This window comes from Cnephaeus nilssonii (assembly GCF_951640355.1).
Source record: "Cnephaeus nilssonii genome assembly, chromosome: 11".
NCBI lineage: Eukaryota > Metazoa > Chordata > Mammalia > Chiroptera > Vespertilionidae > Cnephaeus > Cnephaeus nilssonii.
Window position 1 is genome coordinate 69,063,263 of NC_137082.1, and position 24,413 is coordinate 69,087,675.

Genomic DNA, 24,413 nt, shown 5'->3' on the forward strand with positions numbered 1-24,413 from the left:
CCAGGTGGGACCAGGTCTCCAGGTGGGACCCAGGGCTCCAGGTGGGACCAGGTCTCCAGGTGGGACCCAGGGCTCCAGGTGGGACCCAGGGCTCCAGGTGGGACCAGGTCTCCAGGTGGGACCCAGGGCTCAGGTGGGACCCAGGGCTCCAGGTGGGACCCAGGTCTCCAGGTGGGACCCAGGGCTCAGGTGGGACCCAGGGATCCAGGGGGGACCCAGGGCTCAGGTGGGACCCAGGGATCCAGGGGGGACCCAGGGCTCAGGTGGGACCCAGGGCTCCAGGTGGGACCCAGGGCTCAGGTGGGACCCAGGGCTCCAGGTGGGATCAGGTCTCCAGGTGGGACCCAGGGCTCCAGGTGGGACCCAGGGCTCCAGGTGGGACCAGGTCTCCAGGTGGGACCCAGGGTTCAGGTGGGACCCAGGGCTCCAGGTGGGATCAGGTCTCCAGGTGGGACCCAGGGCTCAGGTGGGACCCAGGGCTCCAGGTGGGACCCAGGGCTCAGGTGGGACCCAGGGCTCAGGTGGGACCAGGTCTCCAGGTGGGACCCAGGGCTCCAGGTGGGACCCAGGGCTCAGGTGGGACCCAGGGCTCAGGTGGCACTTGACACACCCAACAGATCTCATACTCTGATCAGGACCCTGTGCTCCAGGGTCTGTAGGCCAGGCCTGGGCGTGAGAAACGATGTGAGACAGAGACGAAGATGGAGCGACAGGGCACTGAGACATCTACAAAGTTACTGAGGGAGGGAGACAGACTGATTTAGAGGGAAACGGAGACAAAGGCAGGCGGGAGAGCCACTCTGAGTGCACGCAGAGAGCCTCTTCCTAGGTGTCCAAGGAGGAGCCAGCTGCGCAGGGAGGACCCGCGGGGCCGGTTCCCAGGGCCAGAGCCTTCTGTGCTGCTGGGCCTGGGCGCTCCCTGGCCTCCGGGGCACCCTGGGCAGAGGGCAGGGCGGGGCCGGGGCCTAGGTCTGGATGAAGAGGTGGAAGTTGGTGCGCGTGAACTCGCGGTGGATGCTCTCCAGCAGCGCGTCGGCGTCGGCGTGGGCGGCGGGCTGGGGGGCGCCCGGGGGGCCGGGCCGCGCGCTGTGCTCGGGGGTGTAGGTGAAGGAGAAGGCGCTGGGGTAGAAGAGGCCGTCGGCGCGCACCAGGCTCACCGCCACCGTGATGGGTGTGCGCAGCCAGCGCCAGTCGCTGCCGAAGGCGGCAACCACCGGCACCACGCACACCAGGGACCGCGGGCTCCTGGGGCGGGACGAGGGGACGGGGGCGGGGTTAGGGCTGCAGGGACATCCGGTAGGGTTGATGACAAGCACCTCCTCTCCCCGTTCCTGGGGCCCAAGGGAGCCCCCCCTCCCCCGCCCATACCTGTACATGGTTTCGGCCTCCACGTCCCCGAACCACACCTTGAGCCCCGCGTGGAAGTTCTCCCCGTGGAGCTCCAGCGTGGCCACGTCACCCCCGCCACTGAGCTGGGAGAGGGAGGGACCGGGCGGTGTGGGGGAGGGGTGGCCAGGGGCCTGCCGCCCTCCCCCCCAGCGCCCCATCCCCCAGCGCAGGCCGCCTGCCAGTCTCCCCCCCACCCGCGCCCCCATTCACCTCGAGGGTGCTGATGAGGGGCACCGGGGTGACCGGCTCCCGGGTGCACGCCAGGCTGGTGCTGAAGGAGAATTCCACCGACTCGGTGCCTATGATGGTCCAGCAGGAGCTGTCGTTGAGCAGCGCCCGGTTGGCCTCCTTGGGGCAGGGGGCGGCCTGGGCGGAGACGCGAGGGGAGGGGCAGGGGCTCCGGTTGGCGGGGCCCGGGCTCCGTGTTCTGGGTTCCAGTCCCAGGCGCTGCGGGGTTCCTGCCCTCGGGGCTTAGAGGAGGCCCTTCAGTTCTCCCGGCAGTAAGTTCGCTGGGTGAACTGGCTTCCAAAGGCCTATTTTGTTAGGATTCTAGAATCCTGTGTTTAACACTGCAATTCTGTGCACCAGCATTCTACAGTTCTGTGACTTACAATTTTATGATTCTAATGGTCTTTGCTCCATAACACTCAATACCCTGATTTATTGTTTTTATTTACAGTCTGCAACTTTATATTCCAACCTTCTATGACTCTAACAGTCTGTGGGAAGGACTACTGCTCAGTAATATTATTTTTTTTTTACGTTCTCTGATTCTGTCTCCATAGTCTATGGTTCTAGCATTCCCTGGGAGGAAGGAGAGCTCATTATGACGATGATGGTCTAACACAGTGGTCGGCAAACTCATTAGTCAACAGAGCCAAATGTCAACAGTACAATGATCGAAATTTCTGTTGAGAGCCAAATTTTTTAAACTTAAACTTCTTCTAACGCCACTTCTTCAAAATAGACTCGCCCAGGCCGTGGTATTTTGTGGAAGAGCCACACTCAAGGGGCCAAAGAGCCGCATGTGGCTCGCGAGCCGCAGTTTGCCGACCACGGGTCTAACATGCTGTGGCTCTCAGCATTCTGACTGTCTAAGATGCTTGGTGCTGATCATCTCGACTCCTCACCTGGAATTGCACCACCTTCTCTGTGGCAAGACACAGGTAGGTGCCGCCGCCCCCAGGAGGGCCCCCCGGAAACTGGAGTGCGCACTTGTGCAATTGGGAGATGGGCTCGTCCACGTCAAGGAGTGCACACTGTTTGGCCACTTTGCGGATGATCTACAACAGCAAGGTGACAGGAAGGGTGACGGCAAGGTGCCTGGGTGCTGGATGCCACCCTCCCGGCCAGCTTTCTGCTACTCCAATAGCCAAGTGGGCACTGGCACACACACACACACACACACACACACACACACACACACACACACACATGCCAGCCCTTTGCCTCTATCCAGCCCCACAAAGCACTGAGGATCCTGGGCGAGAACTCAATAGGTGTCTTTATGCCTCGGGCCCTCACCCTCCAGCCCTGCCCACGAGGGTCACCCTCTGTGTGGATCTGGGGATCCCTCCCTTCCCTACCATTGGAGGTAGTGTGATGCCCGTGACGGTGCAGACCAGCTGCACCAGGGAGCCGTAGCGGACGTAGCCCTCTCGAGGGGGGAAGTCCCCCTGGGAAGAGTGGTCATCAGCTGGGGGTGAAAGGAAGGAAGGAAGAAGAGGATTTCAGAGGGCCCCAAGCTCCCGCTCCAAGCCCTGCCCTTCTTGCCTCTGACTCCACCCCGTTCGCACCCCATGTGGGTTGTGGGTATGGTTGAAGTTCTCCTCCTGGAGGGGTCACTTGTGGGCATCCTCGCAAATGTCTGACCCCTGGGACAGGGGCTGAGGTGAGGGCCTGGGCTGGACATTGGAGTCAGAGGGCTTGGATCAGTCGCTGACTCACTAGGACCCCTGGCAAGTCTTTTTGTGTTTCGAAGCCTCAGTTCCAAGGGCGGAGTTTACCTTCCCTGAAGTGTTGTGGTGAAGATCAAATAAGCCAATGAATGCAAGTGCCCAGCCCCTGCCCGCGGGTGTAATTACCCAGGTGCAGGGTGAAGGCAGCCCACTGGCGCGCACTGGCCACGAAGGCCCCGTCCTCCACGGAGAGGTAGCGCGTGGAGACCGTCTGGGAGCGCAGGCGGTTGAAGAGGGAGACCTTGGAGCCCGAGGATATGCACACTGAGAGGGGAGGAGGAGTCAGTGCCCGGGCCTGGCTGGGTCCCTTGGACATGCCAGACACATCCAGTCTCTGTCCCCTGTGCCCGTTTGGCTCATCTGCCCACCAGCCTAGACACAGCGGGCATTCACATTTCACAGCTGTTTATCCAGTACCTGCCCTGGCCCGCTTCTGCATTGCGCCTGCTCCCTTTTGCTGCCTGGGCATCCTTCAGCTCCATACGCGGTTCTGAAGTACTCACTCAGTGTGGCAGGCCCTGAGCAGGGTGCTGGGCCCCAAAGGGAGAACCAGATCTAGTCTTGCTCTGGAGGAGCTCACGGTCTCAGAGAGGAAACAGGGACATAAATATAAAATTTCAGTCTGGTGTGTAAGGGCTGGGTTAAGGAGGGCCTCCCGGAGGAGGTTATACCCTCAGCTGGGGCGCGTGAAGCAGGTGGAAATGCTTGGGGGGCTGCACAAGCAGAGGCCATGTGGTGTGAAACAGCAGTGCAATGTGTCTGGGGCTTGACATGGATCTCTTCCAGCCTCTCACAGAGGAAGAGCCACAGTTTGTTTTCTGATTAGATTTTGACCACCTGGGGAGAAAGCCTTGGGTCGTCTCCCTCTCATCCCCTCACAGCGCTAGGCATGCTATAGGTGCTCAATTTACACTTAGCCCAAGTTCCCATCCATTGAATAATAGCTGAAGTTTGCTGTGTGTCAGGTACTGTTTTAAATGCTTTATAGGCATTAGTTCATTTGAACTTCTCAGCAAGGAGGTAGATGATGATATCTCTACTGAAGAGAGCAACTTGCTGAAGGTCAGTAGACTAGCAAAGGGTAGAGCCAGGATTCAAAGCCAGGCCACCTGGCTCCAGAATCTGCACTGTACCCGTCACACGATAACACTCCTCCCTGGCCCTGTCCTGACACCCAGGGTCAGCCAGAGCACTGTCTGGATCTGAGACATCCTTCGGGGTTTTTAACAGACGGAAAGTGTGGTGTAGGAGTAAGAGCTGGGCTCCGGAGTCACACTGACACAAGTCCAAATCCTGGCTGGACCACTTCCTAGCTGGCCAATCTTAGGCAAGACGCCTGGACTATGATAGGCCCAAGTGTGTCTCAGATGAATGGATGAATGTTCCAAACCTCACTTTCCTCATCTACAGCATGGGGACAGTGACAGTACCTACCTCACAGGGACACAGTGAGCATCAAATAGGCTGATGCATGTAAGGTGTTCCTGGAAAGCTAACCTCCCTTCGCCTCCCCCTTCCTCCCCCCTCCCATCGGGGGTAGTGGTGGTGGTGTCACTGTTATTCAGGCTCCCCCCCCCCCCTTAGAGTCTCAAACCCTCCAGTACTTGGCACCCAGGACAGAACTGGTCTCAGACTCTCTCTTTGATCCTCTGTGCATCCCCTCTCCCTGCTAGACTGTGTTCCTCCAGAACAGACACTTGTCCTTGTTTTATAGGGATCCGGCACCCAGCACCGAGCCAGGCATAGAGCAAGCCCTGAGTAAATACTTTTAACTGAATTCCCTCTGTCTTTTTATTGTCACTTTTAATCTGTCTCTAGTTCAGTATCTGCTGGCTGTTTGAGGCCCCTCCCCTCTTACCCACCCCCCCCCCCCCCCCACCTCCCAACCACGCCGTCCCTAACTCACACACTCAGGACTGGTGTCTGCCCCTCTCCGCTCTGCCCTTGCTTCTCTAACTTACTCCCAGAGCTCAGCTTCCCCGGCGCAGCCAGACCGGGTCCCCGCCCCGCTCGGCTCAGACCCCGCCTCCTCCACTCTGACCCCACCCCTACCACCCAGGTCTCTCCCCCGCCCCCCCCCCCCCAAATCCCCCGCCGTAAGATTTGAGGGCACCTCCCGGCCCCGCCCCGCTCACGGTCGGTGTTTTTCAGCGACTGCTTCTTCTGTGAGGGCTTCGAGATGACCTTGATGAGGCGGCTGTGGAAGGTGCCCAGCTCCCGGCCCCCTCGGAGCACCAGCCGCAGCACCAGCCTGAAGTGCTTCCTCTTGTCTGCGTCTGAGATGTACAGGGTCTTGGCGCAGCCGAATTCCTACGGGGTTCAGGGGGGTGGGGCCGGCTCTTCTCAGCTGTCCGCCTCGGGGTGAACCTTCCTCCCCCAGTTATCTGACGTCCGCCCCGTCGGGCGTGACGGAGGCGGCACAGTCCAAGCTCTCGGGGCACCCTCCTTGCAGACCCTCGGTGTCCAGGCTCCCCTCCCTGCCTGTCGGGTGGCTTCTGCAGAGGAGTAAATGAGCTCTCCTCCCCAAGGAAGAGGCAAGGGTGGGAGCAGGACTGGGACCCCCTCCTATGCACTCTCACCCTGGAGTCGGGCTGCTCCTCGAAATTTAACTTCTGCGTCTCGGCGGCGCTGCCGGATGCGCCGTCCAGTCCCATGTAGCCGCAGACAGTGGGCCCCGTTTCCCCTGCTAGGTGGGCTGGAAAGGGACGCCAGCGGGCTCGGGAGGGACTCCGGGGCCGGGCAAGCCTACTTTCCGCCGCCAGAGGGCGCAGCGAGACTGGGTCTGCGGACCGCCCCGCTCCCAATCCCTACAGCGTGGTCCCCTACCGGGGAAGGCGACCAGTCCTGGGTCTGTCCTCACCTTGGCCCGGCCCTGGCTTCACCCTCCAGCCAGGACCTGCGAGGTAGACACAGGGCGGGGGGCAGAAGAACCTGCGGAGACATGTCAGCGCTGAGCTCGTGTATCATCTCCCCTGTTCTGTCTTGTAGGCATCTCAACGGTAGCAGAAACCTGAAAGAATCCCCCCGCCACCTTTCCCACCTCCCTCCCCAGGTTCCTCCAAGACTGTGAACCCCATTAACATCCGTGCCTTCTCCACTCCACCTTTAAAACATATCCAGAATCCACTGGCTTCTGGGCACCTCCACATCTTTAATTGTAAAACCACGAGCCAACCATGTCACTCATCTTCTTAAAATCCTCCAATGGTTTAAGTTCAAAGTCCCCATATAATCTGGCCCCTGCTTACCTCTCCAACTTTATTTCCAACATCCCCACCCCCTTCTCAAACTGCAGCCACGGTACTTCTTTTGTACGTCAAACAGGCCGCGTTGGTACTGCCTCAGGGTCTGTGCATTTTCTCTTTCTCCTCTTTGGAACACGATTCCCCCAGACTCCCTCCTGTCTGGCTCTATTTTCACATTCGAGTCTCAGATCAGACGTTACCTTGACCCTTCTAGCAAAAGTACCCTCCCTTCTGTTTCTGGCACATTGCACTATCTATTCCCTTCCAGCTTTCACCGGGATCTCGTTCATTGATGGTGGGGACTTTATTGGCTGTCTCTTCCTCACTGGAATGAAGATGCCACCAGAGCAGGGACTGTATTTGCCTTGTTCAGCTGTATGCCCAGTGCCCAGCGGTGCCCAGAGAGCCTGGCACATGACAAGCACTCAGTTCCTATTGTTGAATGAAAGTATGAATGAATGGGTGAGTGAGTGAATGAATGGAGACGGTAGATTTCCAGGGAGGCTCTGCTAAGACCAAAGTGGGGACTATTGGTGGCTGAAGGAAAAGGCCCATGATCAGCCAATAGCTGAGCCCCAGTCCTGCTCAGGTTCCAAAAGATGCTAAACAGGAGGAGCGCACGGGGCCAAATGCCCAAGCGACCTGGGAGGGGCGGATGAGGCACCTACCGCTTCTCATTTCCGTATGACTTCTGGGCCACCTTGGCGTGCAGGATCCGCACCGTCTGCTCGCACTGCTGCTGCAGGCACCGGCGCACGCCTTCCCTCAGGACGGTGGTGCGCTCTGGGGATGCCCTGGGAGGCCCACAGCGGGAGCACCAAAGGGTGAGGTGCCGTGGAGTTCGAAGCACACGTATGTTGAATGAAATGAAGTTCTAGTGGTGACCACTCGTGGACGCATGCAAGTCGTGAGCTAAATATTTGGGCTGCACGGTTCTCAGTGAGGTTTGCCGGGAGCCCACCTGGACCACCCAGGCACACCACGCTGCTGGTCTGGCTCCGCGCCCATTGTAGCCCGGAGCCTTGGGGAGATGCCCCAGCGGCACAAAGACCCAGCTTGTGTTGGCCTTGGGATGGAGGCAGACTCTGCGAGGGCACCTGGCTCTCCCTGCACCCTGAGGGGACCTGCGCAGGGAAGTCTTGATGCCAGGGGACGGCAGCCTTTGCTGGACCCAGGGAGCAGAGTGCTCTCTCGCCTGCTGGCAGACACCTGCACACGTGGAAGGGCCCCCACCCGTGTCCCCAGTCTCCTGGGACTGGGGGAGGAGCGCATTTCAGTTTTTTCCTGCAAAGTAACCCTCCCTCCTGCCTCCGGAGAGAGGCCTGTCTCTGTCTCAGTTGTACTTCCGTTGATCGCTGGGCCTCCACTGCCATGTGGAGTGGGCCAGGCAGCGCCTAGGGCCCGATGGCTTCTCAGCCTGCGAGTTTTGCTGGGTGAGGGTGGATGAAGGTGGGTGAGGGTGGGTGAAGGTGGGTAAGGGTGGGTGAGTGAGGGTGGGTGAAGGTGGGTGAGGGTGGGTGAGTGAGGGTGGGTGAAGGTGGGTGGGTGAGGGTGGGTGAGGGTGGGTGGGCCCAAAACTTAAGCAGTTGCAGAGAACACGTAAAGGAGTCCGTGATGGCAGAGATCTGAGGGACCACCAGTGGGGCGGGGGAGAGCCATGAGCCAAGGCTGCTCTGAATTTATCCTCCTCGCAGGACCAGTGTCCAGGGCCTCTCCTCACTCCGGGAGGAGGCAGCGGAGGGCAAGAGCCGGCCGCGCCCTTGGAAGCGGGGCCAGGCAAATGGCGGCCCGGCCCAGCCCCGCTCCACCCCTCGGGGCTCCCCCGGGGAAGTGGCTCGAGGCCTCCAACGCATTCCGGCTGCGGAGAGGGCGGCCGCCCAGCCTCCCGCGGCCCCGAATTCCGGCCCCGGGGCTGCGGCGGCGGCTCTCTAGGTGGCTGGAGCCGGGGCGCCGCTCAGGCCCCGCCCCGCCCTCGGAGCGCGGGGATCGCCCGGCCAGTGGGAGGGTCGCCGCCCGCGCTCCCCCACCCGCCCGCCCGCCCGGGTTAAATGCGCCGCCGCCGCCGCGCGCCGCAGCTGCCTGGCCGTCCCCGCCTCGGGCGCGCTGCCCGCGCCGCTACCTGCTCCAGCTGCCCGGGAGGCTCCGCCCGTCGGCTCCGCTCCGCGGCCGCGCCTCCAAGTTGTCCCGCAGGTTCAGGTGAGTCAAAGGGCCCGGGGGCGCTGAGGGTTCTGCGGGGAGCAGGCCACCGGCCAGACCGCACTTAACGCGGCTGCACCCCTATCGTGCCCGCACTTGACCCGCAGTGCCCTTCCCACGTCTGTAGGGTCCTTTCCAAACCGAGTCCACACCGGCAAGCCCACCGAAAGGGGAGGGGACGTGTTCCCCAATCTCCTCCCCTCGGGAACCTCCCCGAACCTCCTCAAGGTGCTCCCTCTTCAGCCGGCTCTTGAGGAATTATTCACGCACTTCCCTCCCTCCGGAGCCGGCTCGCCCCACCCTAAAGGCATTTCCAGATCTTGGGGGATTGATTCACCCCGACAAGGAGCTCTGGGTTCTAGCGTCAGCCTTGTCACCACGTTGCTGTGTGACTTTGGGTGAGACACTACCGTCTCTGGACCTAGTTCCTTCCTCCGTAGAATGAGGGGGTTGGAAAGGTGATGCACTCGGAGGCAGCCGCTATTTTGATTTTCTAGGGTTCCTGGGGTACAGGGAGGATGCCAGGTGAGATGTTTGCTCACGCCAAGAGCAGGATAAGGGGGACCTTAATCAAGACTGGGGGGCCTGGAAGCTTCTGAAGGTAGGAAGGGGCGAGAGGTGGCAAAAGCCCCTGTGCCTTTTACCCCCCCTCCCTGCTCTGGGGGCGGGGGTGGGAGGGGGATGCTGGCCTCAGCTATGGCCCAAGCTAGAGAAAGCATTCCACACTTTCCACCTCCAGCAGCTGGCACATCTGGCGTAGTCACCCTCCGTGACGGTGCTGCCAGAGGGATTTTTGTTCCGCTCCCAGGCCTGAAAGGCGAAGGCGGAGAGGATCCGGGACGGGAAGGCCGCCTAGAGTGAGCGGCAGGCACTCGACCTGGCTCAGAATGGGCCCATTCACGGACGGGGGAAGGGGCGGGGCTGCGGTTGGGTTAGGGGCGGCGGCCCCCTCTACCCGGAGACAGCAATAGGAAAAGGGCTAGCGCCGCTTCAGCCTGGGGCGCGGGAGTGGGGAGAGAGCAGAGGGAGTGAATGCAAAGAAAAGAGGTCCGGGGGCTCCCAGACACCGGGTTGCCGGGCAACTCAAAAGGAAGAAGGGGAACCACTCCAGGAGTCCCAGGTTCCTTCGCAGCTCCGTGGGCTGCCCGCCTGGGCCTCATTTTCCCCATCTGTACAATGGGAGTCTTTCTCGTGATTCTCCAGGGGCCTCGTCGAGGGCCTCGGGAAGGTAAACGCTCACCTGCCGCCCCCACAGGGTCCATGGCCGCGCTCCGAGGCCGCCAGCCGCTCACTCACAGCCCTCCGGGTGCGCCCGCGCTGCTGCCCTCAGCACCCTGCGCCCTCCGCCCCTGGGCCCTCAGGCCGGATATATCCCACCCTGCCTTATCTCAAGGCCCCGGGGCTCCCGGCCCGCTGTTTGCTCTGGGCAGGGGCACCTGCTGGGCAGATGTGGGCTTCCCACGGCCACCGAGCCGAAGAAGCCAGACCCGGAGGGCGCCCCCTGGCGGCTTCTCCTGGGAGCTGGAGGCGAGTCGAGGCACGTAGCCTGGAATTCAAGGGCACGGTGGGCTTTGGCCACGCAGTGCCCGCCCCTTACCCTCCCCGTCCGGAGCGCTCGGCCCTCCCCAGGCCTGCGGTTGCGCGGTGTGTGGCTGAGTGTGTGTGTGTGTATGTGTGTGTGTGTGTGTGTGTGTGTGTGTGTGTGTGTGTGGCTGAGAGTGTGTGTGTGTGTGTGTGTGGCTGAGTGTGTGTGTGTGTGTGTGGCTGAGTGTGTGTGTGTGTGTGTGGCTGAGTGTGTGTGTGTGTGTGTGTGTGTGTGTGAAGGATAGCCACACAGAGGCGCCTTGTATGGGGAGGGGAAGGGCCCTCGGTGGGGAATGGCTTCCTTCTGCAGAGGTTTTCCTCCCGGGAAACGAGGGCGTGAACACGTCGGCTCGTCCCACCAGTCCCCTCGGTGTAGGATTGTATCCCGGCGCAGCCACTTTCTTGTCGCCAGACTTTGGGTACCGGCGCTTAAATTCTTTGGGCCTGTTTCCTAATCTGTACAGTGGGAACATTAACAGCCCCTCTCATAGAATTGTCGAATTGCCGAGAGGACTAAATGCCACAATGCGTGAGAAGCGTTTAACCTTGTGCCGGGCACAAGGAATTCAGCGATCTCACTGTAATGAGAATTAATTATTGTGAAAAGATACACAAAAGCGGAGAGATTAGTAAAATAAACCCAGGACCCTCCTACACCGCCAAGTGCCCATCACCCAGCACGAGAGTCCTGCAGAGACTACTGTTTGGCCATTTCCTTTCCTCCCTCCAGGCTCTGACACCCTGTTTTCTGTCCCCCAAGGGCCATGAGGGGCCTCCCATGCTCACCACTGCCCGTATTGCTGCTCCTTCTCCAGCCCTGGGAAACACAGCTCCAGTTCGAAGGTGAGCGGGAGTCCAGCCTGACCAGCGAGGGGAGAGGAACAAAAGCAGGTGTTCTGTCGGCAGCCAGCTAGGCCTGCTGGGAGAGAAAACAAGACTTTGGAGCCCCCCTCTCCCCCCTGGGCTGGGTTCGAATTTACCCTTTCACCTCTCTGGGCCTCAGTCTCCTCATCTGTAGGATGTGGCTTAGAGATAACAAGATTGGGCTCATGCAGAATGCCCATTTGGTGTTAAATTTTTCAGAGTTAATTGAAAAAAAAATCAAGAGATTTCACATAAAAATCCAAGGATCTGCTAACACATGGCTGCATGCAGCTTTTGGCTGCAGCTGCCCCCTCTAGGAGGGATACGGGCTCTCTGGGTGCCCGCCATCCTACCCCACCGGTTCACTCATTTATGTTGCCCACCTGGCTCCTACAGGCATTTGAATTGCGACATTCCCTCTCCCTCTCCCAAAGGGGTAATGCCTCCTCAGAATAGCCCTCAGAGCTGTCGGATAGAGGATTGGTGAAATCTCCTGGCCCAGGCCCTCAGCACATGCTGGCCGAGTGCAGGCATCTAACTTGCAGTTGCTAGGGTAATTCCGTGTGGGCGCGATGGCGCTGTTACGCAGGGCGAGTGCCATTCCGCCCTGGTTTTCCCTGGGGATCTCCTCGGAGCGGAGGCTTCGCTGACCTAGGAAAGCCCTCCCTGATCTCCTCGCAGGTCCCAGGTGCCGCGCTGGACCCCTGGATTTGGTGTTTGTGATCGACAGCTCGCGCAGCGTGCGCCCCTTCGAGTTCGAGACCATGCGGCAGTTCCTGGTGGGCCTCCTCCGCCGCTTGGACGTGGGGCCCAACGCCACGCGCGTCGGCGTCATCCAGTATTCGAGTCAAGTGCAGAGCGTCTTCCGGCTTGGAGCCTTCTCGCGCCGCGAGGATATGGAGCGCGCCATCCGCGCTTTGGTGCCGCTGGCGCAGGGCACCATGACGGGGCTGGCCATCCAGTACGCCATGAACGTGGCTTTCAGCGTGGCCGAAGGTGCGCGCCCGCCGGAGGCGCGCGTGCCGCGAGTCGCGGTGATCGTGACCGACGGGCGGCCCCAGGATCGGGTGGCGGAGGTGGCGGCGCAGGCGCGCGCCCGCGGCATCGAGATCTATGCGGTGGGGGTGCAGCGCGCCGACGTGGGCTCCCTGCGCGCCATGGCATCGCCCCCTCTGGACGAGCACGTCTTCCTGGTCGAGTCCTTCGACCTTATCCAGGAGTTTGGCCTGCAGTTCCAGGGCCGGCTGTGTGGTGAGTTGGGGGAGCGCTGGAGCGAGGCTCACTCTGCCTAGATCCCCATTGCTACCTCTTCCATCCCACCCCAGGCGGGGCCCCGCCCACCGGAGAGCTGCGGCGCTCAAGGCCTAACGCACGCCACGCAGCCACGCTGTGTCACATGCCAGCTCCGGCCCCTTTTGCCTAGGCTTCACCCACCAGTAGCAACATTTGGGGTGCTCTCCAACTAGGATGGGCTGTGGTTTCCCACAGGCTTAGTGTCCACCTCCAACACCGCCCCCTCAACACTGGAAGCACCGCCCCTCAAACGTGAGAGCCAACTGCCCACTCCAAAGAGTCATGTCTCGCCCACGTGGGCATGGCCCTGCCCGCTCTCGTTTTAGCTCCTCCTCCAAGCTGCTAGCGCTGTTTTAGTCACACCTCGAGTTACTCCGCCCACCTGGATTCAGAGACCTTACCCCTGCAGAGTCCTGCCCTAGCCCATTGACACATAGAGCCGGGGCCTCCCTCTTTTGAGCCTATTCACAGGGGCTGTGAACAGGGCCCTGTTCTTTCCCGAAGCCTTCCCACTTGGATCGGCCCTTCTCCCACCTAAGTCCATTCTTGATCACGGTTGCTGCCTTTGACCCCACCCAGCTGTCTCTTGTTGGAGGGTTCTGCCCATCTGTCCCCTGCTGTTCTACTCTTGTGTGTCCTCAGGAAAGAACCTGTGTGCTGAGGGGGGACACGGCTGCCAGCACCAATGTGTCAGCTCCCCTGGCACCTTCCACTGCACCTGCAACCCCGGCTACCAGCTAGCAGCAGATCACAAGGGCTGTTTGGGTGAGAACTATTCCGGCCCTGCGGTCCTGAGCCTTCTGAGGCTCCCCATTGCCCCAGCATCAGCCCCATGGGTCTGGAAGGGCCTTTGGAAGTAAAGTCCAGCTCCCTCTCTTTCTAGGCCTGAGAAAGGGACGGCATGCCAGGAGCCACCCAAGTCCTGGATGCGACCACGGCTAGAAACCGTGACCCCACAATGAAGTGTGCTTTCTGCATCCTCCTGTCCACTCTTTCAGGCCGTCTCCTGCCCGGCTCCAATACACCTCCCAAACGTGTTTGTGTCTTCTCACGGGCACCTCGTTAGAGTTCCTGTAACTTAGACACTGTGGGAGTCTTCACTTAGGGTCTCCATACACTGCCACCCTGCCACGTCCATGCTGTCATTCCTGCTTCCGCATCTCACCGGCGCTGCTCGCCTGGGCTCTCTTCCGGCTCCTCCCTGCACCTGCCGGGGTTCTTTACTTTTGCCTCCTGAAAAGCTACGGCACACAATGCTTTGCCTGTACAATTGGGACTTTCTTTTTCCTGTGTATCTGTGTCCACTCCTTTCATCTTAACGACAGATGCCATTTGCTGAGTGCCAAGTTAATACCAGACAGTGTGCTTGTAGCACTGCATACATTATCTCCCAACCTCACCACAACCTGGACAATGAGGTCATGTGATCCCCATAATGCCCGCTGGGGGTTTCTTGTTTCTAGAATGTTGACAAAACGGGTTTGAAGCCCCATGTGATGACCCACGAACATCCCAACCCCTCCCCCAGATCTCTGGGAATTCCCCAAGTGCTTACATCCTGTGGCCCCCTCTCACTCCGAGCTTCTGCAGAATTCCGTCAGTGTATGGCTCCTCTCTCAATTTCTCAACCCCACACACCACATGCTGTCCTTGTTCCATGCGCATAAATCAGCCTCTTCCTTGGTTCACACACTTGTGCACACAACGACATGTGTGTGTGTGTGTACTTGTAAGTGCGTGCATATGTCCATTTCCCTAAAGATGGGGAGGACAGAGGTGTGAATTACATCTCAGTAAAGCCAAACATACACACACCAAAGGAAACATCCTTTTTCAAAAATCCTTATTGCTGAAAGTAGTGCAGATGTCCCCTGAAACATCCATTTTTTAAAATAATTGAATACTAAGCACCCTTGACCCTGAGAGCCCTCGGTCACCCACTGCACGGGATTTTTTTACTGGCTTCTCAACCCACACAGTCACTCAGCTTCACACCATTTGTCTTGTTCTTTTTCTTCCTCTCTCCACTTCCCCCTCTTTTCTAGAAACCCTAAATTCTCACCTTTTTTATGCAGGATAATTCACCTCTCTCCAGCCCTTATTCCCCAGTGCAGCGCTAGGCCATCTTTGCACATCTAAGCCATCAAGATACGCAGCAGGGCAATAGCTCACCTTCCCCAGAAGGAAGTTGTAAATAGCAATTGCTCTCTCTCTCTTCCATTATTTCCTCACTTTGCAGATGGGGAAATGGAGGCTCAGACAGGTGAAGTGGCAGGATCTAGTCCCCCTGTATTAGTCAGTGAGCATCTTCAGGGCAGGGGCCTTGTTTTCCACAACTGTGGATACTTGGTCTTCATCCTGGCCCAGTAAGGCGCACCCTGGGATGCATCTGGGTCCTGAGTTGGTAGGGCCACCTGGCCCAGAGCAAGGAGGCCTGCGCGTATAGGAATCACAGATGCCTGGTTACCACCCCAGATTAATTAAATCAGGATAGTTGGGAATTGCAGTCCAGGCATAGATTTTTAAAAAATATATTTTTATTGATTTCAGAGAAGTAGGGAAAGGGATAGAGAGATAGAAACATCAATGATGAGCCCTAGCTGGTTTGGCTTAGTGGACGGAGCGTTGGCCTGTGGACTGAAGGGTCCCAGGTTCAATTCCGGTCAAGGGCATGTACCTTGGTTGCGGGCACATACCCAGTGGGGAGTGTGCAGGCGGCAGCTGATCAATGTTTCTAGCTCTCTATCTCTCTCCCTTCCTCTCTGTGAAGAATCAATAAAATATATTTTTTAAAAAATTAAAAAAGAAAAGAAACATCAATGATGAGAATCATTGATCAGCTGCCTCCTGCACACTCCACACTGGGGATCAAGCCTGCAACCTGGGCATGTGCCCTGATCAAGAATCGACCTCCTGGTTCATAGGTTGATGCTCAACCACTGAGCTACGCCAGGCTGGTGGGGCATGGGTATTTTTTGAAAGCCGTGCTGTCAGGGCTGAGAAGTGCAGCCCCAAAGTATATGCCAGCCTCCCCTCTTCCTCAGCCATTGACCTGTGCACTGAAGGGACTCATGGCTGTGAGCACCACTGTGTCAGTTCCCCAGGTTCCTAGTTCTGTTGCTTCAGAGCTGGCCTTGTACTCCAGCAGGACCAGAGGAGCTGCAGGGGTGAGCGAGCTGCCCCTCCCCCCCACACACACACTAGCACCCTGGACTGAGGTCTCTAATGGCTCCAGTCAGAAGCGATATCTTGCTGCCTTTTCCTTCCCACCAGTCATTGATCACTGCAGCTTTGGGAACCACAGCTGCCAGCATGAGTGTGTTAGCACCCTTGCTGGGCCAAGGTGCCGCTGCAGAGAAGGCCACGACTTGCTACCTGACGGGAGGAACTGTCATGGTGAGGAGGGGTCTCCTGCATTGTGCAGAGGGGCAAAGGGTCTTAGCTAGTGGAGTCCACCCTGACTTACCCTGACCTGCCTCTCCTTTCAGCTCGGGACCTTTGCAATGGCATAGACCATGGATGTGAGTTCCAGTGTGTGAGTGACGGCCTCACCTACCGCTGCCTGTGCCCTGATGGACGGCAACTCCAGGCAGATGGCAAGAGCTGCAACCGTGAGTTATGGGTGGGAGGGGACACTGTCTGTCCCTGCCCCCACTGCTCTCGTTCTGAGCATCCTTGACTTTGGTGTGGGTGTGGTGTGAATGTGTGAGTGTAGGTGGTGGTGATGGCATTGGAGGGTGTGCCATGCCCTGCCTCTATCTCTTTCTCTTCAATTCTTTACCCTGTTGCCAATATATTTTTATTGATTTTAGAGAGAGCGATAGAAACATCAGTGATGAGAGAGAATCATTGATTGGCTGCCTCCTGCATGCCTCCTACTGGGGATTGTGCCCACAATCCTGGCATGTTCCCTGATCAGAAATGGAACTGTGACCTCCTGGTTCATAGCTCGACCCTCAACCACTGAGAAACACTGGCCAGCTGTGGTTAATTTTTTTAAAATACATACATGGGTGGGAAAAGGTAAGTTTGCAGTTGTGAGTATGTGAAACACAAAGTTTATTCTTGTATTATTATTTGTTGATTATTGTATTATTTTCCATACAAACAACTATAACCTACTTTTGCCCACTCCTGTATTTGATCACATTCTTCTCTTGCTCAAAAGCCATCTGTGGCTCACTAGTGCCTACAGAATAAAGATCAAATGCCTTACCCCTGAGTTTTTCAAATGGGGGTTACAACCACATTCATGGATAATGAAATCAAATTAGGGGGTTACAACCAGCATTAACACGAAAGAAAGAAAAAAAATAGAGCTTACAGCATGTAGAAAGAATAAATTTGTTTCATGAAATGTAATTTTAATTGTATGTGAGCATATGTAGTACATCATGATGTATTATTATGGTTGTTGTTTTTACTGTGGGTCGTGGTCACATTTTTAAACCACTGCCTTAGCTCCTCACAGTCTAGCTTCAGCCAACCCCATAAGCCTGTCTCCTGCCACACCTGAACACTTTAGCCGGACTGGCCTGTCTATCCCCAAATGTGTCGAGAGCTCCTCGCTTCCATGCCTCTGCATATTCTGCTCCCACCATCTAGAATGTCCCTCCATGCCTTGGAGAACTCCCACTCTTCTTTGAAGACCAAGTCAAATGTCACCACCTCCATGCAGCCTTCCTCACCAACTCCAGGAAGAATGGATTATTCTTACCTCAGGCTCTCTGCTGCAACATAGGGCACGTCTGACTGCTCTGCTCTCTCCCGATTGCCTTATGGATCAGGATTATGTTACATTTGTTGTTGAAACACCTTCAGGACTAGCAAAGTCCCTGGCTCAGAACAGGGCAGTCAACATTGCAGAGTGCTTAGGAGCATGGGTTTTGGGGTCAGACAGACCGAGTTCCAAATCCTGGCTCAGCCACTACTGGCTATGGAATCCAGAGCAACACTTTATACTTCAGAACCTCAGGTTACAGAAAATGGGGATAATCCCTCAGATTCTTGGGAAGATTGAGAAACAACATATAAAGCACCTAGCCCAGGGCCTGACCCACAGTAAGCTGTCAAATAATCATGTTTTTGTTTTTATTGAGTATTGTTAATACTGGTAAAGTGTTTAGAATTCTGTCTGGTACATAGTAGATGATCAATAAATACTAACTATTGTAGTTGTGGGTATTATTGTTATTAAGATGCTTTTCGCCTATTGCCTGGTTTGTTGTGCTCAGCACTCAATAAATGGCGAAGGTTGTAATGATGCTGATAATAATAATAACAATACATCATGCAGTGCCTGGCACAGGAAGGCCTTCACACATGGCATCTGTCATACCATGAATGAATGACGAGATGGGTAGATGGCTGCTGCCAGCCAAGATTCCCGTCTCTCCATCCAAGACCTTCTCCTACTGCCTAGGGTGCCGGGAGGGCCACGTGGATCTGGTTCTGCTGGTCGATGGCTCCAAGAGCGTGCGCCCTCAGAACTTCGAGCTGGTGAAGCGTTTTGTGAACCAGATCGTGGACTTCCTGGACGTGTCCCCCGAGGGCACGCGCGTGGGGATGGTGCAGTTCTCCAGCCGGGTGCGCACCGAGTTCCCTCTGGGCCGCTATGGCACCGCGGCCGAGGTGAAGCAGGCGGTCCTGGCCGTCGAGTACATGGAGCGCGGCACCATGACGGGGCTGGCGCTGCGCCACATGGTGGAACACAGCTTCTCCGAGGCGCAGGGCGCTCGGCCCCGCATCCTCAATGTGCCTCGCGTGGGCCTGGTCTTCACCGATGGCCGCTCCCAGGATGACATCTCAGTGTGGGCGGCGCGCGCCAAGGAGGAAGGTGGGCTTGGCGCGAGACGCGCTGGCGCGGGGTTGGGTTGGACGCGGGGAGGTGACTTTCCTGAGGTCTAGGGCGCCCCCTGTCTCCTCCGTAGGCATCGTCATGTACGCCGTGGGCGTGGGCAAGGCCGTGGAGGAGGAGCTGCGCGAGATCGCCTCGGAGCCCGCGGAGCTGCACGTGTCCTACTCCCCGGACTTCAGCACCATGACGCACCTGCTGGACAACCTCAAAGGCAGCATCTGCCCGGGTGAGCACCTCCGGCTCGGCCCCGCCCCTTCTCTCTTTGCCCAACCTCTGCTATCGCCCCTTACTATCCACCCCCAGCCCCTCCTGGAGTTACAGCCAGGGCGTGGGCCTCGCTAGACAGAGCCTTGTTGCTCTAAGTGTGGCCCGGGACCAGCCGCAGGGCCCTCACCGGGTAGCTTGTTAGAACAGCAGCATTTCCAACTCTCTCCAGGCCAAATGGATTCGATTTTGCACTTGAACCAAATGCGTTCGTGTGTATGTTAAAGTTTAAGAAGCTCTAGACTAGGCTATACCTGTCCCCCAAACTAGTGGGTGTTCAGAATAATTTGAGGGACGTTTCTCAGAGGAATGCCAAACAGCGTTTCTATAGTTCATTAACTTGGAATTCAATTTTACAGACTCGGCAAAGTGGCAGGACGGAGTGTTTCAAGTACACAAAGCTATGTATTTTCGTTTGAACAATGTAGCCCATAAATGCAATCCGTACTTCACGGTGTTCAGCTGAAAAAATGCTGTGAAGGAGGAGAAGAGAGCTGTTGAACCTTGTGAACTGTACTTTATAGGCCATACAGGGGGTTTTGGGGGGTAGTTTTTACCACAGAGTCTTTAGACTCTAACCCAGGCCTACGATGTGACTCTTCTTTCAGAATTCCAGGCCCTACCTCCAGAGCGAGGTTCAGGAGGGCTAGGCTGGGCCTAGGAAATCTCTCTCTCTCTCTCTCTCTCTCTCTCTCTCTCTCTCTCTCACACACACACACACAGTTGACCCTAGAACTGCATGGGTCCACTTAAATGTGGATACAATGTATGCCCGTAAGTAGACTCGCTCAGTTCAAGTCCATGTTGTTCATAGGTCAACAAATCTGCATATGCGGAGGGCTGACTTAAGTGATCTGCAGAATTTCAACTATGCAATGGACCCTCGCTTTGTTCAAGGGTCAGCTGTATATACATACATGTAGGTGTATACATACATATATGTGTGTATGTATGTGCATATACATATACACACATGCACACATACACCACCCAGGCTAATTCTAATAATTAGCCAGCGCACTATCCGGGGAGGCACCGGATAGCTGCTCCTCCAGGGCCCTTCCTGTCCTGGCTCTCATGTCCCGCACAGTGTGACAGTGGATAAGATACTTAATCTCTACCCCTGCCTCCACTTCCCTCTGTAACAGGGGAGGGTGCTGGCTACCCAGGGTTGTCTCCAGCTCTAGAATTCTAAGAGAAATCTGGGCTGTGGTTGAGGCTCTTCACCAATTAGCTGTATGACTTTGGGCAGATCCTCCCCCCTCTCTGGCCCTTGATTTCCTCATCTGCAACGTTAGGAGTCTTTGTAGGACCGTCACCAGTGCCATTAATGGCATGACATACAGCAGTTGGCTAAGGATGCATACAAGACTAAGAAATAACCTTTAAAATCATAACAGCAGTTCTTCATTGGAGGCCCAGGCATTGTGCTGTCATTAAAAATGCCACATGTTTACAGAATGTCAGCGAACCTAAGGTGCCATCCATTGTCAAATTCACCATTATTTTCTATGTAGCTAAGAAAAAAATGGGGGCCAAATTTAATTATAAGGCACTTTTTGCATCAGACTCACCTCGAGGTTGAGTTCAAACACAGATTGCTGGGTTCCAACTGCAGTGTTTCTGATCCAGGTAGAGCCTGATAATTTGCATTTCTAATAACTTCCCAGATGAGGCTGATGCTTCCTGTCCCGGGACACTTGGAGAACCGCGGGTCTAGTTGAAATACACTGTCAGGTATTCACTGTGTCAGGCGGTGCTCTGGATCTGCTCTCCCAATAAGGTAGCCACCGGGGACATGTGCCCACTTAATTTAAATTAATTACAATTAAAGTAAAAATAAATTAGTTCTTTAGTCACACAAAGCCACATTTCAAGTGTTAAATAGCCACACGTGGCTTGTGGCTGCCACACTGGACAGGGCAGACACGGAACATGTCGTCAAGGCATAAAGTTCACTGGGAGAGTGCTCTGTGAACTCTGGCCCCTCAGCGTGTGGGCCAGGGGCCAGCAGCATCAGCAGCTCTTGGGAGCATCTCAGCTCCTTCCCCACTCTGAATAAGAATCTATTTTATTTTAGCAAGATCTCCTGGTGATTCTGAGCATCAGGTTTTGAGAAACACTCTCTTAAGGTGTGTATAGACATACACAAATGATAGAATCCTTAGTACCAGCCAATGAATAGATTTTCTCCTATCCTCTGTTACAGATGAGGAAACTGAGGCTTAGAAAGGTTGAGTGAGGTTTCCAATATCTCACAGCCATGTAGCTGGACTCATCCCAGGCCTGTTTGAACTCAAAGCCCCCACCCTCAACCACAGGCTGGGTGGAGGCATAGCACAGGGCCTTGGCCAGGGACCCCTGGTCCTGCAGATTCTCATTCCCCTGCCTCTCTGTCCCTGGCTAGCAGAGGAGGGCATCAGCGCCGGGACAGAGCTTCGGAGTCCCTGTGAATGCGAAAGCCTCGTGGAGTTCCAGGGCCGCACGCTGGGGGCGCTCGAGAGTCTCACTCAGAACCATATCCTTTTGAGTTGGGGGCGCCGGCTGGAGTGAAGGGGACGGGACCCCCCGCGACCCCCACCGGTTTCCTTAACCGCTCACTCGCCCAGCTGACGGCGCGCCTGGAGGATCTGGAGAACCAGCTGGCCACCCACATGTGAGGCCCGCGGTGGCCCGGACCGGGCAGGGGTGAGGCCCCGAGGACTATGCTCCCTCGTGCGCCATCGGGGCGCCAGGGCGGGACTGAGCCGGAGCCCCTTGGGCTCGGGCTGTCGGGGACCAGGGGCTGGCGGGTTCCCAGCGCTGAGCTGGCCTCGCCTGGATCACAAGCCTGACTGCGGAGGACGGGGGACGCGTGCTAGATCCGCACGCCCTCACCGCTTGCTTCTCTGCTCTCAGTTCTTTGTTGGATTTCTTGTTTGTTTGTTCGTTTGTTTTCTTTTTCTTAAAAAAAAAAAAAATCTGGTTTCCTTGGGGTCCGTTTGTGGGTCTTGCTACGCCGCCAGGGGGAGGGGAGGCCAGACGGAGCGCGCTCCTGCGGCGCCCGAGTGGCGTCTCCTCGGAGAAAGGCGCATTGTGCGGGGGTCGGGCTGGGGGGCAGGGGCCTGGGCACCGCTTCCCCCTCCTTGTTTATTCAGCCAGAACAGACGGCTCCTTCTGCCGGCTGCGGGGAGGGAGGGGGCTCAGGGGAACTCTTAGGGTCTGCGCAAGGCTGCGCCCCCTCCATTCCGCAGCGGATCAAACGCTTCGCTCTCTGGCCATACTATCTCATGGTGCCCCCAAACCTGACTTGAAAAGCTGCTGGAACTGGGCGGGGGAGTTGGCGAGAAAGCAGGAGGCAGTCACTGAGTCCCTAAATGGACGGGGTGGGGACGGATAGGTGGGTTTCGCCTGGATTTCATCTCCCTCCTGCATTAGGCAGGAAGAAGAGAGGGTATCAGCCGGGACCTCTGGCGCAGAGCAGGCCTCGGCCTGCCCAGCCTGCGCCCCACACTCTCTGCCTCTGCTCCTCAAAACAGGAAACCCCAAAACCAGCCCTCTGTGGTACAGAGCACAGACCAGTACCATTTCCCAAGTGCATGTAAGAAAATGCAGAGATGAAGTGATTTGCAGGTATCGGCATTTTATCCTCACAACAACCTTGTGAGGTAGGAATTATTGCCTTTATCATCCCCATTTTTGCAGACCTTCCAGTCAAGCCTTATCCTGTGGCTGGAATGTCTGTAGGTGGCCAAGGAGGATCTTCCAGGCGAATGAAGCATGGACGTGTGTGGTTAGGAGTGGCTGGAGTATGTGGGGACGGGATAATTGACGATTGAGATCCTACCTGGACTTGAGGGTCAGATGGGCTAAAGTGCTAAGCCACAGTGCCTGACGTATGACTTCGTCTGCCCCAAACCTTTATTTTATTTCACAGTTGGGGAACCAGGCCGAGAGGGCAGAGTTGCCTGCTCAAGATCACACAGTGGGGGAAACCCATCTGGATCAGGCAGCAGCCTAGGAGGGTCTGATTGGATTGAGGACGCCAACTGACGGGGTGGCCCGGAGCGCAGAGGCAAAGCTCCCTCCTTGGGCGATGGCCAGGACTGCCTTCTCTGGGGTTTCTTTTCTCATCTGCTGGTTTATCCTGCAATTTCTTCCACAGCCACTGGATGGCGCCTGAAGCCCTGACTTGGAGTTGCGTCCCGAATCAGACACTTGGCATCTGGCACTTGGACTAAGGAGCCAGGCCAGCCCTTCTCCATGAGGCCTTCTTCCCGGTTCAGACCCCTCCCCCACTCTGGCCGACCCCCCCACCCCCACCCCAGGCGAGAGGCTGCTTGTGTTCCATAGGTACTGAGCACACACTCCTGGATTTGCAGGCCAACCCCGCTGCTTACCAGCTGTGTATCCTGTTGGCAGGTGCTGCCTTTCTTCCCCATCTCCCAACCCCCCCCCCCCTCTCATTTCCCTTTCCTCTTACCCCCTTTTGCCTTTTGGTTAGGAAAGAAGGTCCCACACGTGGACAGCTAGCCCTTGCTTCTTTGTTTACACCCCTCCTACTTCAAAGGCTAGCAGCCTTACAAAGGACTCACCAGTTCATTAACCCAAGAACAGAAAGAACCCAACTAACAGAAGGGGGAAGGGAGGCGGGAGAGAGTGACGGTGCCAAGAAAGCTTAGGCCAAGAGAAGCCACAGAGCCACTGGGCCTCCTGGTGGCCGAAGGCTGATAACACGGGGCACAGAGCACTTACATTTTGGGGGACTCCTTTTTTAAATTGATTTCAGAGAGGAAGGGAGATAGAGAGAGAGATAGAAACATCAATGACGAGAGAGAATCATTGATTGGCTGCCTCCTGCATGCCCCCCACTGGGGATCGAGCCCACAACCTGGGCATGTGCCTTTGACCGGAAGAGATCCCTGGACCCTTTAGTTCTCAGGCCCACGCTCTATCCACTGAGCCAAACTGGCTAGGGCTTGGGGGACTCGAGCCCAGATCTCCTAGAAGGAAGATCAGCCCTCAGCCCTCTTGGCTCCCTGGAGATGTGAATATTTAAAAGGCCATTATCCTCCATAGGGGTTGCAGCTAGTTTCTTCTCCTTGGTGACATGTGTTAGGCATGGTCCCAGATGGGAAACCCCAGGGCAGGAAGGGCCTGCAACCTCAGCCAGTCCCCCTGACTCCCTTTCTGAATTACAGCTTTCTCTATGTTCTCTGGCTTCCCGTTTCTCCCTGATTTTTGGCCTTTTATCTTTCTATTTTAGCTCACAGCCCTTCTCAGTTTCTCCAAGGGTTATCAACTCTTGGACTCAAGATAGTGAGAAAGGGAGAGAAGCAAACCATCAGTTACAAAACACCTACAGCGTGCCAGGGAGTATGCTGTCCCTCGACCTGCACTGAGTTGTTTAAACCCTCAGCCTATGGAAGGAAAAAGTGAATCTCAAAGAGGCCAGTTGCCCATGACCACAGAGCTCCCAAGATAGGATTTGATCCCGGGTATGCCCCTTTCACACTCCTATCCTTCAGTTCATCAGGGACAAATTTGGGCTTTTTCCAAGAAACTTTTATTAGGAAACTTAAGGGGCAGACAAAAGATGAGGGGCAGAGTGATGGTTCTTATGAAAAATGCCCATGAATCTTGGTGTAATAGCTAAGTTGTTATAATCTATTAATTTGGTTTTAAACCAATACAGAGAAAATAGTATTATTGTGAGTGAAAGAGAGTTCCAGACATCTGAGAACATTTTGATTAAGGATCTCTTGAAAGAACAGCCAAAAAGCT

The 24,413-nt window shown here is 56.5% G+C and overlaps 2 protein-coding genes across 3 annotated transcripts; one reads left to right on the plus strand and one right to left on the minus strand.

The window, feature by feature from the left end:
• Window positions 1–965: 965 nt before the first annotated feature.
• RBPJL (recombination signal binding protein for immunoglobulin kappa J region like) lies at window positions 966–10,050 on the minus strand (the record flags this gene model as incomplete). 2 transcript variants are annotated; one of them, XM_079783317.1, is made up of 12 exons in its annotated part: window positions 966–1,242; window positions 1,369–1,472; window positions 1,600–1,755; window positions 2,520–2,672; window positions 2,976–3,085; window positions 3,474–3,611; window positions 5,483–5,657; window positions 5,927–6,042; window positions 6,208–6,278; window positions 7,261–7,386; window positions 8,712–8,820; window positions 10,029–10,050. In XM_079783317.1, 12 exons carry the CDS (start codon window positions 10,048–10,050, stop codon window positions 966–968), a joined length of 1,557 nt encoding a protein of 518 aa, XP_079639443.1. The 2 variants fall into 2 exon arrangements, with proteins under 2 accessions (XP_079639443.1, XP_079639442.1); XM_079783316.1 differs by having other exon boundaries at window positions 966–1,245.
• On the plus strand, window positions 8,652–21,203 carry MATN4 (matrilin 4; the record flags this gene model as incomplete). Its single annotated transcript, XM_079783437.1, has 9 exons — window positions 8,652–8,788; window positions 11,133–11,215; window positions 11,918–12,487; window positions 13,172–13,294; window positions 15,803–15,925; window positions 16,018–16,140; window positions 17,952–18,365; window positions 18,460–18,612; window positions 21,061–21,203. Exons 2-9 carry the CDS (start codon window positions 11,137–11,139, stop codon window positions 21,201–21,203), a joined length of 1,728 nt encoding a protein of 575 aa, XP_079639563.1. The 5' UTR covers window positions 8,652–8,788; window positions 11,133–11,136.
• Window positions 21,204–24,413: the final 3,210 nt, after the last annotated feature.